This window comes from Bradysia coprophila (assembly GCF_014529535.1).
Source record: "Bradysia coprophila strain Holo2 chromosome X unlocalized genomic scaffold, BU_Bcop_v1 contig_128, whole genome shotgun sequence".
In the NCBI taxonomy this organism is placed as follows: domain Eukaryota; kingdom Metazoa; phylum Arthropoda; class Insecta; order Diptera; family Sciaridae; genus Bradysia; species Bradysia coprophila.
Window position 1 is genome coordinate 629,723 of NW_023503295.1, and position 20,239 is coordinate 649,961.

The 20,239-nt window shown below is 36.4% G+C and overlaps 1 protein-coding gene across 1 annotated transcript; it reads right to left on the reverse strand.

Annotated features, from left to right (window-relative positions):
- Positions 1-9,866: 9,866 nt before the first annotated feature.
- Positions 9,867-13,279, reverse strand: LOC119067691. Its single transcript, XM_037170816.1, has 2 exons — positions 12,722-13,279; positions 9,867-10,459 (listed from the first exon to the last, which is right to left on the reverse strand). The coding sequence occupies exons 1-2, from the start codon at positions 13,047-13,049 to the stop codon at positions 9,954-9,956; spliced, it is 834 nt and encodes a 277-aa protein (XP_037026711.1). The 5' UTR covers positions 13,050-13,279; the 3' UTR covers positions 9,867-9,953.
- Between the last annotated feature and the right edge of the window lie 6,960 nt (positions 13,280-20,239).

The window sequence follows — 20,239 nt, forward strand, 5'->3', positions numbered from 1 at the left end:
GTCAGTCTACTCGAAAATCTGGAGCCCTCGAAAACGAAATTATTAAATTTAATTTTTTTTTTGAAAATAATTGGACTTTAATGACTCTCTGAGTCGGTACCATACATATAATTGAGTAAAAGACATTCAATTGTAATATTATCTTGAAATTTAATAATTTCGTTTTCGAGGGCTTCAGATTTGCGAGTAGAGTGACTTCGATTGAAAAACTGAATCATCAACAGTACTTGTTGGGGATCAAGTATGGCATGTTTGGTATCGTTGAAAAGCTTATTCCTCAGGCTACAATATCAGCGAAAAATAAGTTTGAAATAAAGCTACCAGAAGGGTACAGAAGTGACCTAATTTCACCGAGGGTAGCGGAAAAAGTAACTTCTCTGAAAATGTAACATAGAAGAATATTTTCAATTTTTTTTTTTCGTCATTCGAAAGAGCTTACTAACCGCGTCTAGAATCAATCTTAACTGGCTGGGTCGGTCACTTTGTCAGGGATATATTACTCTTCGAAAATGGTGAAATTTTGACTTTCAACAGTTATTGCTCCGAGAGCAAATGACCGAAAGCAATAATTTTTACACAGAAGATATTAGAATTGTTCCCTCTACCGATCCCCATTAAAATTTGTGATCAGGCTGTGTCTGACTGCTTGTGGTAGCGCATCCACTGATTCTCAGAAACGGCTCAGGGGTTCGGGCTAATTTTTTCCTGTGTGATGTTCTTGTCCATCACTCATTATAAATATGAAAAAAAATTATTGGTGGTCGGCGGTCCCTATTTAATCTCGTTTCAAAGCAACCGTGAACGATAAACTCGATTTTAGAAGTCCGATGCAACGAAACTAAATCTTAAATCCGAAACAGGTCAGGTCAGGCCCGGGCTGGCTGTACTGGGCGATGTCCGATGCGCCTTTTAATTTTTGACGCTCCTCAGACCGAAAAAGTTTATTTAGACGCCTCTGAACCTTTTTCAGGCAATTCGCCCGATGCGCCAGTTCGGCCCTGGGTCAGGTCAAATTTAAATCGGGTTAGGTTTTTGATTTTCAGGCTCAGGTCTGGTTAAATCCGACCTATTCGGAGCCTTCAAAGGTCGATTTCATGATACTTACAATGACGTTTAGCGAAATTTATACTCTGAATTACCCAAAATGATTGTTTTTTCGGTAAAAGAAATTCCTTAAAATAGACACTGCGGAAATCTAATAACAATAGTTGCAGACGAACCAGTTTCAAAGAAAAGAACGAAAAAAATGGAAACTCCCGTTGATGATAACATCTCTTCTTCATTCTTTTCGGCCCCTTTTTTCCTCCCGTTGCCTTCTATTTCGTTCTAATTTCAAACATTTTATTTACCTTCACAGCCAATATTCAGGTTTTCCATAAGACATTTTTATTGGTGTTGCATTCCCCTCTTACTACTGCATCGATTTATGAATAACAGCCACAAAAGCTCTGTTTGTAATTGCATCTATTATTAACCTCACCTACTTCAATAATTCAAATATGATGACGTTCTTTATGACAACTGTATGAAGTTGCAAGGGAGTTGTGTGTACGGAATTTTTATTTTAAACTTTTTTTTTCGTGTTGTTTGTTAATCTTTTGCTTCCTACGGATTCCATTCGAAATGCACATTCTCGAATTTTCCAAACATTGAAATTGAAAATGGGAAGACATGCACTTTGTTATTTTGTCTATCTGAAAATCGAAATGTACAAACCGAATTTAAACAACAAAAAAAAAGCAAAAGCAAAAAATCCGAAATAAATGTTCGTAGCGTATTGTATGAAACCTTCGTGAAGATTGCAAACATTTTGTGAAATTTTATACGTAACTAACATAAGTAGAATGCATTTTCTGATAGGGTTCGTTTATTTATAGAAACGTAGTCACTTTTTTGGTTTCATTTACATTTACACTACTTACGAATTACTTTTTTTTTCAGCTTGTTTTAAATTCATTTTAGCGCAACATTACACCGATATGTTGGCTCAGTATCATGTCCGGAGCGATAGCGGAGGACTTGACGCAGTCTAACTTCCAAAAAAAGAACGAAGAAATTTTTTTGAGACGCGGCAACTATATATAGGCGAGAATTTAAGTTTCTTTCCTTTGGCCTGTATCACCACAAATCCTATTCTATCTTATTCGCGCTTCAAATACGAGCAAAACGAGCTATCACTCGACTATGTAACTTTAAAATTGCCGGAGATACATCGTTTTGAAATTGGTCACTTTTCATACAAAATACACCAAATTGACTTTTCCCAAACAATCAAAATCTTTCAACTTACTCTGTATGTTTCTATCTATCTATCTATCTATCGACGGTCGATCTCGGAAACTAGTCAGCCAATCTCCATGAAATTTTGCAGGAACCTCAGGGTGGGCATAAAAATGAAAATGTGATACGCCATTACCCCAGTAAAAACCAGAATTTTGTTTTATTGGCCTCGAAGTGGTTTCTGAGTGTAGTTTTCGACGGTCGGGAACGCGTTTTCGGCTGTAGCTTAGCTGTATTGAAACCTACAGAGGCGTGCGACCCATCAAATGAAAGGTATTCGTAACACGATTCGAACAAAAAAATAATTAAAAAAATCGGGGCAGATTCATTTGAGCTAGAGTGATTAGAGTGACCAAATTTTGAGCTACTCGAGCGTAGGATGAAAGGACTAATATTTTTTGGGTTATGAGAGATAGAGAATTACTTTCTTCGGCAAAGTCTCAGAGTTTTACGAGTAGAACAGAGGGGCATTTGTGAAAAATGTCGAAAGTTGGAAATGGGTGGGTCAATTGGGGTTTTCGAGATATTTCTTGAATGGTGGCAGATAGAGAATTACTTTCTTCGTCAAATTTTCGAATTTCGTCAAATTTTCGAATTTCGTCAAATTTCGTCAAATTTTCGAATTTCGTCAAATTTCGTCAAATTTTCGAATTTCGTCAAATTTTCGAAATTCGTCAAATTTTTGAATTTCGTTAAACTTTCAAATTTCGTCAAATTTTCAAATTTCGTCAAATTTTCGAATTTCGTCAAATTTTCGAATTTCGTCAAATTTTCGAATTTCGTCAAATTTTCGAATTTCGTCAAATTTTCGAATTTCGTCAAATTTTTGAATTTCGTCAAATTTTCGAATTTCGTCAAATTTTCAAATTTCGCCAAATTTCCGAATTTCTGTTATAAACTGTTATAAAAAGCAGTGTTCTAAAACTTCTAAAACGACTGATATCCCAACAAAAATCTCTTCGAGAAAAGTGTGACGCAGTCTTTGAAGTACAATTTCTAAAATGAATGATATCGCTAGAGTTGACGCTTTCAGCTTCGTTACGCAAAAATTAAATTTTACACCCAATTTTAGTTCAAACAAGCTGGCTTAGTTTTTCTCATCATCTGCCAAATAATTTTTACCAAAAAAAATTTGACTGAAAAAAAACCAAAATTTTACCAAAAAAATCTGCGTCGCATGTGGCAGATAAATTTTCTTGCTGGTCTGTTCCTGAACATTTGCCACTTTGCGACGCAGATTTTTTTGGTAAAATTTTGGTTGTTTCCAGTCAAATTTTTTTTGGTAAAAATTATTTGGCAGATGATGAGAAAAACTAAGCCAGCTTGTTTGAACTAAAATTGGGTGTAAAATTTAATTTTTGCGTAACGAAGCTGAAAGCGTCAACTCTAGCGATATCATTCATTTTAGAAATTGTACTTCAAAGACTGCGTCACACTTTTCTCGAAGAGATTTTTGTTGGGATATACTTATATGGATATACCCATACCATATCCATACTACACCATGATCGTGTTTATCTTTAATTTAAAATTTACATTTTATTAAAAGAAACCCAACAGTTCCTATTAAGAGATTTTCGTCTAGACTAACCGAATTTATACGCTTCCCTGACTAAATGACACTGTTTATAGGCATTAAACACCGAATATTGACGTAGGAAAACATTAACGACACATTCGTGTTTCAATTGACTAGTTAATGCACTAAAATATACATTACATCGAAAATTGATGGCGATACGTATATATACGTACATCGTCGTCAGACGTGATTATTTTGTCCACCAACATGAGCCTCGATTTAATCTAAAATGATATTGAGCGATACTTCCGTTCCGTTCGTGAATCCTCTTTCGGATAGTTCAACAATGCGACCCACCAGCAAAAACTTATGAAGTAGATGGAAGGAAAGATGTCACAGAAACGTGTCACTTTTAATGAATATAATTCTGGAAATGTGGACGTGAAATTTGAGTCTCGTTCCATATCGGGAGACGGACGACATTCAACAAATATAAAAATTTCTCGTTTTATACATTAAAGTTTAGAGTTCCTTTTTGTCATTTTAAGTGGATGGTAGTTATATATATATATACGTGCATATTTGTACCATCATCCGAGCGAACCGATTCGAGTCTATTGCTATTCTCAGCTCGCCGTACCATCATGCTCACATCGAGTTATAGAAACTCAACACTTTTATGCACGTTATCCTTCTGAAGAATAGTTTAACTGCGATAAATCAACGAACTATAATTATTTCATCCTAAGAATGTGCCGGGAATGTGCTGAAATACATATTCGAGAAGCTAAAATATATCAAAGTTTCGAGTATTCTTCTCTCGATTTTTTTTTTCCTGTGCAGTATTTCGCACTATATTCCCATTGCCATTCAAGTGGTTTTTAAACAGCATTCAGAATAGAAACATATGCAGCCACTTTAATTCAATAGCAGCTCATACAACATTTCCCGTTGAGTGAATAAAAACCAAGTACAAAAATATTTTTCATCGAGTTTATACGTTTTGTTGAAAAATTATGTTTTATAAATTCTTTTTTATGCATTTGCCACAGCGCAAAAAAAAATGAAAATATTCGGTGCAATTTTTCAGCGCACTTTCATTCGTTTTTAGTTTTGATATGAAATGAAAATTTTATTATTACGGCAGGATTTCATCGGAAATTTATTGTAATTTTTTGGAAAATTCACGTCTTTCTTTAAAGTTTATTGAAAAGAAATAACTTTGTCGGTGTTGTGCACGGGAAAGTTTTTTTTTTAAAACTTATTTAGTTTAGGAGTATCGTTGCCTCACAGATACAAATATGGGATTACAATTTTTAGGTGCGAGGGGATTACTTTCAAAAAGTAATCCTTTCGGGATTAGATTTTTAATCTTCGCTAAAAATTTAAAAAATTTAATTCCTTTGGAGATTAAAAATAAGACTAAACATTGTAAATTGAACGACGATGTTGCTAAGAATATAAAAATGAAAATCCTGAAAAAAAATAGTGAGGATTGAACTGGCGATCTTGGCATCTGACAATTTGCAGTTTAATCCCACGAGGAATTAGTTTCTTTGAAACAACGGTTCAAAATAAGCCACATTGGGATCGTCTGGAGTGCAGGAGTGCACGAGATTTTGTTGATTTGCATGACAAATCACTCAATCAAATTAAATCGTTGTCTAAACCTGACGTGTTCCTTCATTCAGGAATTATACCGAAATCTAACAGGTTATACGCCCAGGACGTTTATTCTAATAAGCAAAAAGACAACTGTGCAGTGGGCATTTGTGAATCAAGAAAAAAAAGCAGAGGGCTTTACGAAAATTGATATAGCAGTGGGCTGTATCCAATCGAGTCGTAGAATCGGGCTTGGCAGTGGGTCGAACATTTATTTAGCAGTGGGCTGAATCCGATCAGTTTATACTCGGCAGTGGGTCGAGCAATTACACAGCAATTGGCTGGCATTTCGTGTAGCATCAAACGCGTTAAACTTGGCAGTGGGTCAAGCATTCATTTAGCAGTGGGCTAAAAGTTCATATCAATCAAGACTTGGCAGTGGGCTGAGAGATAATTGTGTTAATATACCGTTGAAGCAAAAATTCGTGGAACCGTTCGTGTAAGAGTGAGTGTGAAAAATGGAGACTGAGAAGCAAGAAATCAAAAAGCAATTCATATTTAATGGCAAGGACTTCAACCATTGGAAGTTCAGGGTGGAAATATTGCTGAGGGAACATGACGTTGAAGACTTCATCATCAAATCTTTAGAGGAATACGACGAAATAGTGATTGGCAATGGGGACGATCAAGCTGGAAGAGAACGAAAGGACAAATTGAAGGAAGCATTAAAAAAGAAAGAAAGTAAATGCTTCTCTCTGATCGTGCAGCTAATCGACAATGATTACCTGGAATACGTCAAAGACAAAGCCAACCCGAAAGAGGCGTGTGTGTCGTTATGCGGTGCATTCGAACGAAAGGGTGTGTCAAACCGTATGTTTCTTCGTCGTAAGCTGCTGCCATTGAAGATGGAGGAAGACGATGATTTAGCACATCACTTGCTGGAATTCGACAAAGTACTACGATCGTTAAAGGCAGTCGGTGGCACCGACTCGGTGCAAATATGGAGTAGGAAGATATCATTTGCTAACTGCTAATGTCTCTGTCTGCCAGCAAGTTACGAGTCAGTAACAACTGCAGTGGAAACAATGAAGGCCGAGGATCTAACAATGGAGTTTGTTAAAGGTCGATTGTTGGATTGTGAGACAAAACGAAAATCAACGACCAGCATAAACGGTCGGAACACAAGAATTCTAATGAAGATTACCCTTCAGCTATGATGCGGTACAACAAAAAGGCAATCACTTGTTTCACGTGCGGCAAAAAGGGGCACTTCCAGAACAATTGTCCGGATTTCGTTAAGAACTGCACTTGTAAAGCCAACCGGAACAGTCGAGCCAACTTTGTTTAAGCAGAGGATTCGGACTTGTCAGCATCTTCATTCTAAAGATAAGGATAAAGATACTTTGATTGAGGAGGGTGTTGATTTGCATGACAAATCACTCAATCAAATTATCTGTTCGTTGAACGTAGTCAACACTGATGTAATTGCTAATTAGTTTTTCATTCCAAATTAAATCGTTGTCTAAACCTGACGTGTTCCTTCATTCAGGATTTATAACGAAATCTAACAGATTTCAGTTCAATATAAACATTTCTCATTCCATATTCACAAAAAAAGCTTCTTTTCATAATCGGATTAAAATCTAATTAATCTAGGGACTACTCACTTGGAGTTAGTAATCAAGTAATCCCTGAAGGAATTAAATTTTAATCCTAAAAAAGATTCGGTCGAGTATTGATAATCCCGAAACGATTCAGATCTACGTCCATATTTTTATCTGTGTATACGAACCGGCTAAAGCTCTAATAATATGTCTACTCAACAGTTTGATGATATACTTTTGTTCAATTTTTTTTAATTTTATTATTCATCTCCCGAAACGTCTTGTCTTGTCAAAACCAACAAACAACCTATTTATTAAGACATTACCGAGGACGCTTTTCAACCATTTTTTAATTACTGAATCTGTATAAATACTCTGGCAGCTTTGCCGATGGTAACCTGTAATTTATATATCACTGTTGTTTTTGGCAAATTTTTAATTAGATATTCTAAGAAAAATACTTGATACTTTTTACCACCGGATTTCAGCGACGACGGTACGTGGAACGTTTATATGTATGTATATAACGGAAAGTAATTATGGGTGTTATTCTAACCGATATCTTCTTTTCTCTTAAAAATGTGGATACACGACATTGTATATAATTTCGGATGATCTAAATCTAAGGCGAAACGTTCAATTTTACTGTTGTGAAAAGCCAAAACCTAATATTTTAGCTTGTCTCGTGTCATTCGGTTTTGTATCACTAATGTGTGAGCCAATTCACCGAAAGCAAACTCACCCCAGATGGATCAGTCATCTCGTCATCTGTAGGAACCGTCCATAAAGTATGTACAAATTCGACATGGTTTCTGATTTGGGAAATTTGAGCAAATGAGAATCTGGATTTTAATTTTTGTTAGGCACGCGATCGCAAATAGAATGAAGTCTAGATTTTCATTTGCTAAACAGATTTTTTTGTGGAATTATTTAAAAACCAGAACAACTCTAAAATTAAAAAAAGAGATCGAATTTCACTTGTCTCTCCCTGTCTTCTTGTGGAATATGTCCGCTAGCATCCAGTTCATTTTCTTCTTCATATTTGAAACAATTTACGTGCTCTGAGCTGAAAATACCTATTCCTTAAATGAATGGTAATAGAAATTGACTAAAAGAAGGCGTTGTTTCGGGCTCCACTTCGAAACGAGTTAGTTTGAGAAGAGCGACGAATGCAGAGGGGTCGAAGATTATACAAAATTTAAATTTAAATTTGAAAACAAAACCTCTGCTCTCCTTACTTTTCATAATTGAAGATGGAGAGCCCTTTCAAATTCATTTGCGTTAAATACTTTATGGACTGCAATCGACAGCGATGACAAAAATAAACGAACTTTGAATGATGTCTCGGATGATGTGGTCTTATATAGCGAGGTCGTCATTCAAAGTAGTGAAAGACCCGATAATTAACCTGTTACACAGCGTGTTTTTAATCTGTTGATTTCAAATCTAGTACTTCAATTTTTTTTAAACATGAATTTTACTATACGAAGGACCAGAGTAACCAGAGATTGTCTTTATTTTTATCTTTATTTTTGTCACTGTTATCGATAACCGACGAATAGCCGTATGTGACAGGTTAATAGTTGTATTGAAATTGCAGACAACATGGAATTGCATCAATTCATTTGTTAGTTGATGGTTCGACGCAGATTTTTTATGTCAAATTTTTGTTGAAAAAATTTTCAGTCAAAATTTGCTTGTTCAAAATTTTTGGGTACTCTCGCAGAATTCGTCAACAATTGCGATATCAGATGTTTTGGAAGTTGAAAACGATCGTAACTGCGTCATTTAATCCTCTTTAGAGGTTTTTGGGTGATAATGCCGACCGTTCACAATGATAGGGAAACTGCTACTCATTTGTTATCAACAACGACGACAATATTTAGCAATAAGCGGTAGGCATTGCTCTTTTATATAGGAAAAAACGTGTTCCAAAACAAATGAAGTAAAGGATTTTGTTTCAGACCCCTTGTGTATCAACGAATGATGTAATTGAGTTAATTGTTAAATTATACGTTTGTTATTTGGAAAAGGTAACAGAATACGAAACTTTGTGACTTTTAGCGGCTTATTAATTTACCGACAATTTTTAAAAATTTACCTGCAAAATTCTCGTTCTAGTACGATTCGGTATACAATAGTTTTGATCGCCTTACTCCGCAAAATAATTTCAAATTTTTTTGTGGGTTAATCGTTAATCATATTAATCAGATCAGACCAGCCAGCCTCGAGACCAGAACGCTTTTAATTTCTTTCTCTCTCACTCTCGATTCCATCAAATACAAACGTGTAGATATATATAGACGACCAACGAGCACACCGTCAAATTTATAGCATTGTTGGGAGTTATATATTTCCAAGGGGTACCATACTAATTGCTTAAATAATATTCCCCTTTCTTTCTTTTCGTTTTTTTTTTATTTTTCATTTGCAATGTGGATAAATTATGTCTCACACCAAACCACCCTTGGGAAACAAGTTCACGTGTCTTTGAGATTATTTTTTTTATTTCTTTTCTTCACAATTTATTATTTTAATGAATAAAACATCTCGTCTTAATGGCATGGATACAGGTTACTTTATACGGTTTGTAATGGGCATTTTTAGTTAGTTCAAACGTAAAACGAGAGCATAAATCACTGTGAAAAAAATAAATTTTAATTTTATATTGAGTTAGCGCTGTAGAATGCAAAAAGTTTTTTTCTGTTCGGATCCAGGTAACAAAACAAATTGTCGCAAGCACAAACATTTTTATTTTATTGTTCACATAACTGTTAAAATTCTTACCGGAAGTTTAAGGGTGGACATTAATGCTTCCCAACCGTATCGTTGGAACACATTATTTGATGTTTTTTTTTAGTTCCATTTGAGTTTTAATTTGGTAAAATGATGGTTAACGGCGCGAAAACGTTTTCAATAATAACAATGTTGTTGGCATAAGTTTATCAATTAGAAAAAACCGGCAGCCCATTAAATGTATTGACTTTCGATTGCGAATCGTCGTCATCGCTCAGTCGGGACCGTCTACCACTGTTATTGTTGAACGATAAAGTTCTTCGATCGTACTGACTTTCATCACTTTGAAAAACAATTGCGTCATCATCGATTACCGGCGAAACAGCGTTTAACGCATCCGATCTGCTTATCTGAAACAGTCCATTTTCGTCGATATAAATTACACTGTCACCGTCACGACCAACGTTCGGCGAGGATGTACCATCCGAAACTAATTGATTCGATGATGGTAGATTCGCTCTTTGATTTGGGCTCTGCTGGTCCGTGTTGGGTCGATATGTCGTTTGAGTGGGATATGTCTGGTAGTTTTGTTGACGGTATGGTTCGGTCGACGTTTGATAGTAGCTCTGGTAATAGTTGGCATAATAATTGTCATAGTACTCTTTGTTCGCCAAATACCAAGGCTGTGACGCATAGTCATTGTAGCTGGTACCTCCTGGAACGACAAACGTATACATCGTGAATGTCGTGTCATACTCAAAAATAAATAAAAAAGTGGCTTTACTGAAGTAATAGATTTTTAAATATTTGTTTTACAGTGTAAGTATAAGGGGTTGATACAGCAGTAAGGGATGACTAAAAAAACTTTAGATCATCAGGCTAAACAAGTGGCGCAATTGTTACAAGTTTTAAAGTGTCTCTCGTCATGGAAAGTCATCGTTCATTTTGTTGTTAGTACGCCAATTGATTCTGTACGATATGCCAATTTCACAATAAGACCAAATTCTTCTTTTCGTTATTTATTCTCCTGATAACTGGGCCCATAACCTGTTGGAAGTTAAGGGTATGCGTGGCAGAACGAATAAAATGACTTGATCTGAATCCGAATATTGACTTTATTGTGAGAACAGAATAATTTAGATCGAAACCAAATGAACAATTTAATTTTGTCAATTAAGAGTGATATCGCCAAATCTTCAGGTGATTGGGGAACAAGCGGTCTCCGATTTTAATGAGTGATAGCTCGATGGATTCGTCTTTCAATTCTAAGAAACACGTATCTTTCACTTTTTCTAAAAAAAAAAACTGTTTTCTGTGAAAGGCGTTCAAAAGTGAAGACATGTCAGAGGGTGCCGAAAACAGTTTTTCGACAATGATTTTAAATTGTTGTAATGTTTTACGAATGTCGGCCTTGGAAAGACCTACAGGTAGAGTACACGCACCTTTTGGTGCAAGTAGATCCACGAGAGTTACGACTAAAAATGTAGTGAATGTTCGGAGAGTCCGCCTTAAGTAACTAGATTGATTGCAGGATAACTGTGATTTCCAACATTTTTTAGCTTCATTTTTGCCTTCATGAGGCAAAGGTTTTTGATTTAAGTCAATTGAAAATTTTGTACGGAACACTTATTCAATTGCTGATATTCCATATGTGATATTCAGCACGTAAGTGTTCTGCAGCAGGCCACACATTTAAATACCGTTCTAATAAAGATAAAAAAATGGTTTGCACTCATCTGTCCCTCTTTTCTTTGTTAGGGTTTCCCTTAATCTGCCCAACCGAACTTAAGACATGCGATACGAAATAAAAGACCAATGACCCACCAAGGTACAGCGATAGGTATGACAAAAAAAAAATCTTCAGCACAGTTCAGTGCACAGTTGATTTTTTTCACAACGAACACGTTGTGTGCTTTTCTTTTTGTAATCTCATCACAAGAAGAAATTACATAACCTTTTTCGAAAATTTGTCAATTCAGACGTGTGTTTGCTAAAAAAAAGCATTTACTTGGTGAAGCTACATTATTTGAGCAGTAAATATGCTAGAAGATGCTTGAAAAGGTGTTGAGTGCGACACTACACTTGATATATTTGTTCAATTCAACCTTGAAATTGTTGAAAGTTGACAACACATTTTTTTCGATGATTAAACAAAAGGATTTTCGAGATTTGTGTTTACACACCGATATCATTGTATCGAGAGATTTGCCACAAGCAGTTCACCAAACCACACAGTTGTAGGATAGGTGAACGAAAGAGAAAAGTGCGAAGAAAAGTTGCCGGTTTTGTGGCAAAAACCTTGTATGTATAAACACATAGGTGTTAAGATGCCTTGCGCATTTAAATTAGAATGACAAAGACCTCTCTGCATATTTTTTTCTTCTTCTTTCGCTTTGTATGCAAAAGGTCAACATAAAAAAAAGATTATTTTTTTGGCAAATTGTTAGGCGCCACTTTCGTGGGTGATGAAAGGAAAAAAAGATTATTCGATTTACTATCAGGTTAATTTCGACTGGTGTACGAACGAACGAACAAAAAAACATAATCCAACGGAAAACGGCAAGCAACAGAGATAAAATATTCATAAATTTATTCGTTTTATGCCGACATTCATTTTCCTTTTGCTGCCTTCCCTTTTTTATCGTACAATCATATAGTCGCATGTTATATTCATCCGAAACAATACCGTGCCCCCATGCATTATATATGGCAATTTCCACTGTTTGCCATCCACATTGCATTATATTCAAGCTTTGATATCGTTGGCTCACAGGCCAGCTTCATCAGAGATCATACAATGTTTTTCATGCAATACACACATTATATCCAAACAATATTTTAGAACATGAAAAAGCTCTATGAAGCGAAGGAACCGAGAGAAAAACCTGGTAAAGTGTATGTAACGTAGATGGCAATTTCCACTTATCAGCCGGAATTGTCCATATAGAGATATTCAAATTCCATGTTCAAAACTTACCTTGCGAATAAATATTCAATTGACGACCTCTTCGTTCATTGTTACGACCTGGTAATATTGCCGAACCACTCAACTTATCATGCATTACATTTTTACCACCTTGACGGACATCGAAACCAGATTGAATGGATGTTCCAAAATCATTCACCACCGATGAATGAGTGTCGTTAGCGCCAATCTGTTGATCGTTATTTGCATTAACTTGTCTCGGAAATCGTTTAAGACTTTGATCAATTTGTGAATTGAACTTGTTACAATTGATTGGCATAACAATGGCTAGGAGTATGGGTAAACAGCACAAAAGCAACACTTTTTCGATAAACACCATTGTTTTTGTATATGTTATGCTTCACTTTATTACAATTTTTTTTTTTTGGTTCGCTTTTTAATAGTCGATTTAATTTCACAACGTTTTTTTCATTTAAGTCTTTCATATGACGTCTCTCACAATACTGAAAATCTTTTTGAATATTCCTCTCGCAATTTTTGTGTTGCCTTTTGAATTTTATTTTTGTTAATTTTATAATGGCTAGTCGAGCGTAGAATTTTTGGTATATGAATTTTAAATGTGTACAATAAGCTCAGTGATTTTTCGTTTGACTCATCCGTGGAATAATTATACGTGCTTACGTTTTGTTACCATATTTATATATAAAAATACAATTCAGTTTTTGGATGTAAATCAAGGTTTTTTTTTCCTCTACATTTGGGGATTTGTTTTTTGTTTTGGCTGTGTGTGTATATATGTGGAATGTGGATGTTAGTGTGATGGGGCTTTAATAGGTCATTGCAGCTATACACTTGTTTTGGACAGATTTCGTAACGATTTGGAATCGTGCAAATTGTTCTTTGATGAAAATGTTTTGCCAATCAATTCATTCATTCAGTTAAAAAAAAAATCGTTACGTTTTTGAAGATCCGTGTAATTATAATTAGAAAAGTAAATGAACTGTCCATCAACGGAATGGACTAATAGAATTGACTGATTAATGAATAATCAAAAAAAGAAAAAAAAAGAATTCAATTTAAATTGAAATGAGTTTTAGCCAACGGATTTGTATGTGTCCAGAGCACATGTAAATGAATAGACTCACGATATGATTTTCCTGTTTTATTTTTTTTAATTTGATAAAATAGTAGAATTTTGTTACGAGTGATGAAAAGTTGAATTTTTCGGAACTAGTCGTAAGCTTGTCCTAAGAAGGCGGAGCCGCTAATCAACGAAAGAACATCCGTTACGAGAAATTTGTTTGCACATCTACATTCAACCGAGGAGAAAACAACCATGGGAAATCTTGTTCCACCATTAGACATTCGACCTTTATTCGCCCTAGTTTCCTTCTATTTGACATTTCCTAATTTCCTTCTCTTGGACATTCGCTTCCTAAATTGGCTATTTTTTTATTACACCAACCGCTTATTTTAAGCTACCTGGCTACATTACATTGCATAATACTAGGCCCCACCTTTTGGGCGGGTCAGGTCCCTTGACTGACAATTTTTTCAATATATTTTTAATCAATTTCATTTTATTTTCCGTTGTTAATCTTCCGAAACATCACAAATAACTGATATAAAACCTTCGCTTGAGTACAAGTTTTTTGGAAAACCACTTTTTCTGTTCTCTATTTTCTTGTAAATTTGCGGCCAGATTTTTAATCAACAATACATAAATAGACAGAGACTCGTGTGAATTACGGCCCTCGCTCCGCTCTGCCCGCAAACTTTCCACTCGTATAAGTCGTCTATTATGCAGTTTTAGTCTTATTGTTAAACAAAAGTAAAAGATGCGAATTTGGAACGATTAGAGGACTCTTTCACTTTGGTACAATATAAAATAGGACGGTAGACGTTCTTCCGGTGTTGAGGAATTTCGCGCCGTGTCATTCAAAATAACCCACAAAGTGACATTTTCCTTATACAAAATATAAGGCGCGGCGCGAAATTCCTAGCAGTCGTTCTTCCCTTACACTTATGTACCCCCCGGTACTTTCTACATTCACAAAACCTTTAATCATGAATAAAATAGCACGACTCGTGCGAATTTTTTTAGTGTCATTCCATACATTTGAATAACGATTCAGAAATTGGTTTTTCATAAAATTTTATAAATATTTTATGTCATGGCGTGAAATATGCTAATTTTGCCTGTAATAGCTGACTATCACCGTTGTAGAAAACTATCATGAGTGATAGCTGACTATCACCGTGATAGTTGACTATCACCGTGATAGCTGACTATCATGAGTGATAGCTGACTATCATGAGTGATAGCTGACTATCATGAGTGATAGCTGACTATCATGAGTGATAGCTGACTATCATGAGTGATAGCTGACTATCATGAGTGATAGCTGACTATCATGAGTGATAGCTGACTATCATGAGTGATAGCTGACTATCATGAGTGATAGTGACTATCATGAGTGATAGCTGACTATCATGAGTGATAGCTGACTATCATGAGTGATAGCTGACTATCATGAGTGATAGCTGACTATCATGAGTGATAGCTGACTATCATGAGTGATAGCTGACTATCATGAGTGATAGCTGACTATCATGTCATGAGTGATAGCTGACTATCATGAGTGATAGCTGACTATCATGAGTGATAGCTGACTATCATGAGTGATAGCTGACTATCATGATGATAGCTGACTATCATGAGTGATAGCTGACTATCATGAGTGATAGCTGACTATCATGAGTGATAGCTGACTATCATGAGTGATAGCTGACTATCATGAGTGATAGTTGACTATCACCGTGATAGCTGACTATCACCGTGATAGCTGACTATCATGAGTGATAGCTGACTATCATGAGTGATAGCTGACTATCATGAGTGATAGCTGACTATCATGAGTGATAGCTGACTATCATGAGTGATAGCTGACTATCACCGTGATAGCTGACTATCATCGTGATAGCTGACTATCACCATGATAGCTGACTATCACCGTGATAGCTGACTATCATCGTGATAGCTGACTATCACCATGATAGCCAACTAACATGCGCGATAACTAATATAACTGACAAAATCAAATTTCATCAAAGTAATCTTTTTCGATTGATTGAAGTTTCCAACAGTGGAAAATACTGTTTTTCTGGAATAACTTCCAGATCCTTAATTCCATATATCCCATCTTCGAACTTAACCTCAGGAATTCAATTCTGCGTCGATTAAAAAAATAAAATTGGTAATTGGTTGATAATTACTCAAGTTATCGTGTATACAAGCAAAATATTGGGACAAACAATTCCGTTTTTCATAACATTTCATACAACCTTTGGTATACAAACATTCTAGGGTATTTTCCGGCATAAGACCCTGACTTACAGTCAAGGTAATTATAATATTTTGTCTCAAGAACAGAGAACACAAAAAAACCGACAAGGCTACAAGATTCTTGGAAGCGTCGACAGCAGTCTCTGGATGAATACACTGGTCATATCAGCCAGTATCATCATCCGAAAGATGAGGGAACCCCAATCGGGACAAGAATGAACTAGTAAGCTTCACAGATCTGACAACTGAGCGGAACCTGTTCATCGATACATCATCAACGTAAAACTGTGAGAAAAAATTGAAAATCCTACGCATCCTATTAACGGGTTCGCGCTGTCCATAGTCGGTCCGATGGAACGGAATAAAGAAAAACTCATTATTCCTAAGCGGACGTACAGGGATCTTCAACTGAACCCTCGACCACAATGCAGGGGCATCAAGACGACGGCGCAATAGATCAAAAATGAACACCGCGAACAGACTGATCCTCCTACGCCAAAGAGGTTCAATCCCAATCGAGACACATCGATCTAAGTGAGGAGGCAGACGATGATCAGCATCTCTCCGCACAGACCTCCTTAACGCATAAATCAGAAACTTCTTTTGGATTGACTCAATCATGTTCACATACGTCAGTTCATGAGGATCTCATACAACAGAGGCATATTCTAAGTGAGAACGCACATGAGCAAAATACACACTCTTCAGAGCTCGAACGTCAGTGAACTGCCTGCAGATTCTCTTCATGAAGCCTAGCATGGAGTAAGCCTTAGAGGTAATGAAGGCAATGTGACGATTAAACGTCAACTTCTCATCCAACCAAACCCCCATATCAAGTACCTCTGTAACTCGAGACAAAGTTATCCCATTCACATAATATTGAAAGCGCATCGGATCACGGACCCTTGAAAAAGACATCACTTTACATTTACACTTGTCATCGTTCAGGTCCAAGCGATTCAGTTTACACCAACGAGAGAGAGAGTATCAAGATCAGATTGAAGACGGATAGCATCGGAAAGCGATTTAACTGTGGACAGCAATTTAAGGTCGTCAGCATACAAAATTTTTATGGACTTGAAGAGCTTCGTAACATCATCCATAAAAAGTACAAAGAGCAGTGGAACCAAGTGGCTACCTTGAGGCACTCCAGATGTAACCTCAAAGGTAGGAGAAGCATGTCCCATAACCTTTACGAAATGAAGACGCCCGCTCAGATATGATTCCACCAACCATTGAATGTCTAATGCCAATACGTCTTACAGCAGTCGTTGACTGAGTTACCAATCCCAAATTTTGTGCTGATAGGCAGCCGAACGATAAATGCCTAAATGTTGCAAGCATATCATTGCAATACCGGAGCGGTTTTCCGGTTTTCAGTGCATTCTATGAGGTTTTGAAAATATTCTTCTAGTTAGCTCTAAACGTTTCAGAAAGCTTTACAGACACAAATAATGTCAGTTTAAGTCAAAATAAATATCTCTGTAGGCAAGAGCTTATTGTGACAAAAAAATGTAAGAATCAAACTGAATTGGGTTGAAGTCAAATTTATGCAGATTGCGACCTTAGGTCTCATATTGTCCGCGATCTTGTGAAATCTCACGCGCTCGAGGGTTTAGTAAAAATTAGACTACGGGAATTTTTCGGTTTTTGAACCGGTGAAAAACCGGTCTTAATGTAAAACGGAAAACATGAATATCTCAGTTAAAAATACAGTCCACTTCCATCCACTTTTTTCAGTTATCGAAAACCGTTAATAATATTGTGAAAAATAACGAAAATGAATTCGGCTACTCGAATAACGTTAATCGAGTAAATTAATTTCAGTTTTAATGTTAAGGATGCCAGTTTTTCACAAGTCGAAAACGAACGAGAGCATCCACAGAGCCATAACCTCAACGCTTTTGCGAAAATTTCGTCAACAAAAATTTTTTGGTTTCTATGGATGACGTTTTGACAGCTGAATTAACCAATAAAAGTACAACTCAGGTACGGTCACTCATATTTCCTTGGCATTCGTTCAAATTTCTTGACATTCACTCATATTTTCTTGTCAATCGTTCACATTTCCTTATCATTCGTTCACATTCACAAAACGCATCATTCGATCTTCGCTAACCAGTTTCCCCACATTTTTACGAGTAAATATGCCCTCTTTCACCATTCGCCTCATTAAAGTTTGTCCAGTTTGATTAATTCTTTTCTGGATGTCACCCCACAGCCCTGTCCTGTATCATCCGATTTCATTGAACTTTATATTTAGGCCTTTTGTCTGGACGTCAATTATAGCCCCTATATGTGCCGATCCATTAAAAAGTTGATTTTCATGTACTGTGAGTTGAAAATATTCATAATCTTCAGCATCGATTCTACATAATTTCTAGACTCACAAATTTGACAGTCTTGCTAGGTATGACGAAAATTTTAACGAAAAATTTACAAAGAAATTCTTTGACGTTTGGGTTATGTTCATATCTGTGGATTAAATCGTTGTCGTTCGTGTTGTCAAAGTTCGGGCTTACAGTTAGTTGGAACAAACCTATATTGAACGTTTTTTTTTAATTTTGTATCAGGAAACTGGACGTTTTATACTTGTGCGATCACATCCTACATAAAACAAAGATTCTGTGTACTAGGACCGTTTAATGTGCAAAATTATGAATATTTTCAATAAAAGTAGATAAAATCCTGTTGCTAACACGTTAGTATTGGGGTTATTTTGCGCACACAATGTGTTTCCGAACTAGTGCGAAAAAAACCCCTTTTGCTAACTAGTTAGAAAAATAGCTATTGACCGATTTTATTTTTATCGTTTTCAACGATTTTGGTTTTTTGTTTGAAAACGAGGAGCAGATATTTGTTAATTTCGTTGACTTTGAAAGATTTTCTTTGCAGGATTTTCATCAATTTTAATGGATTTTCAATGATTTTTTCAACTAGTTTCTTTAGGATTTCCTTCGATTTTGAAGATTTACAGTGAACGACATCTCAAATGTCTCACTGTCAAATTTTTCTGATTTGTGTCATTGCAAATTCACAATGACATTCTCTGAAAAAAATGACAGTGAGACATTTGAGATGTCGTTCACTGTACTGTTTTAGTTTTCAAAAAACTTCGAATGATTTTTTAAGGATTTTATTTTAGTTGTCTAGTTTATCCGCCCTTGTTCGAAAAACATAAAATGCAGATTTTTCACAATGATAGGCAAATGCAACGCTGTATAAGATTTCATCAGTTAGGGTGATCATTTCTGATCAATGCACACAGATCATGGGATCCTTTGTACTACCCTGTCATCATTAAAATCTTGAAGCCCTTTTCAGGACCTCAACTCCTTCTCAACCTATTACCTTACGCTCTACACGAGCCACTCCAGGCGAGCAAACTGATCCCTATGATTAGGTACCAAAATGACCAGCTAATCTCTAGGGCAGAAAGCAAAGAGTGACTGGCGTCAACCTCGCTTCATTAGATTGTGATTGTCAGAAAGCCACTGGGAGGACGGCTGCGTCTCACCCCTTAGGCCTTACACTAATGAAAGCAAGTAAGGCAACATTGTCGCCCGAATCACAGTCCTTGTCATTGAGATTGACAAAGCCTGTGATTTACATTCCGCTCGATATTAACCTGGTCCAGTCTCATATTTCATCAGACTAGCCCGTTCGAACGTAAGCTTTCTCTGCAGTGAGCCAATATAAAAGCCGAGCCAGGCAGAAGCGTCACTCAACAGTGTGCCACCAAATGGCCAACCGCCAAACTTTACCATTATTTAGCCCAAAAGCCTTTACTTCCAAATTAGACTGACGAACCAGCCACCTTTGAGAAGAGGGCCTTCGGTGCAAAAGGCAAGGTGACAGCTTGTCCAGATTATGACACACTACTGAATAGCACAACGACCCGACACGGCGACCATATCGTCCCTTTGCAAAGAGTTTTGCACAACATCGAGTACATTCCCCGGATATAAATTCAGAGAGCTGTACACTGATTGAGTGTATGCTGTCTCTGCGAGGAATCAAAATAAAAGCCGGTAAAAACTAGCATCTCTCAGCAGCATAACACCACCAATCCATCCGTCGACCTTGTCCACTCTATAGCCCGAAAGCCTAAGCTCTATGAATAGTCCGGATCATTTTACTCATATAGAAGCAAAATAGGACCTAGCCACATCATTGAGTAAACTTTTAGACCATAAACCAGCCGAAGGACAAAGCTGGCGAGT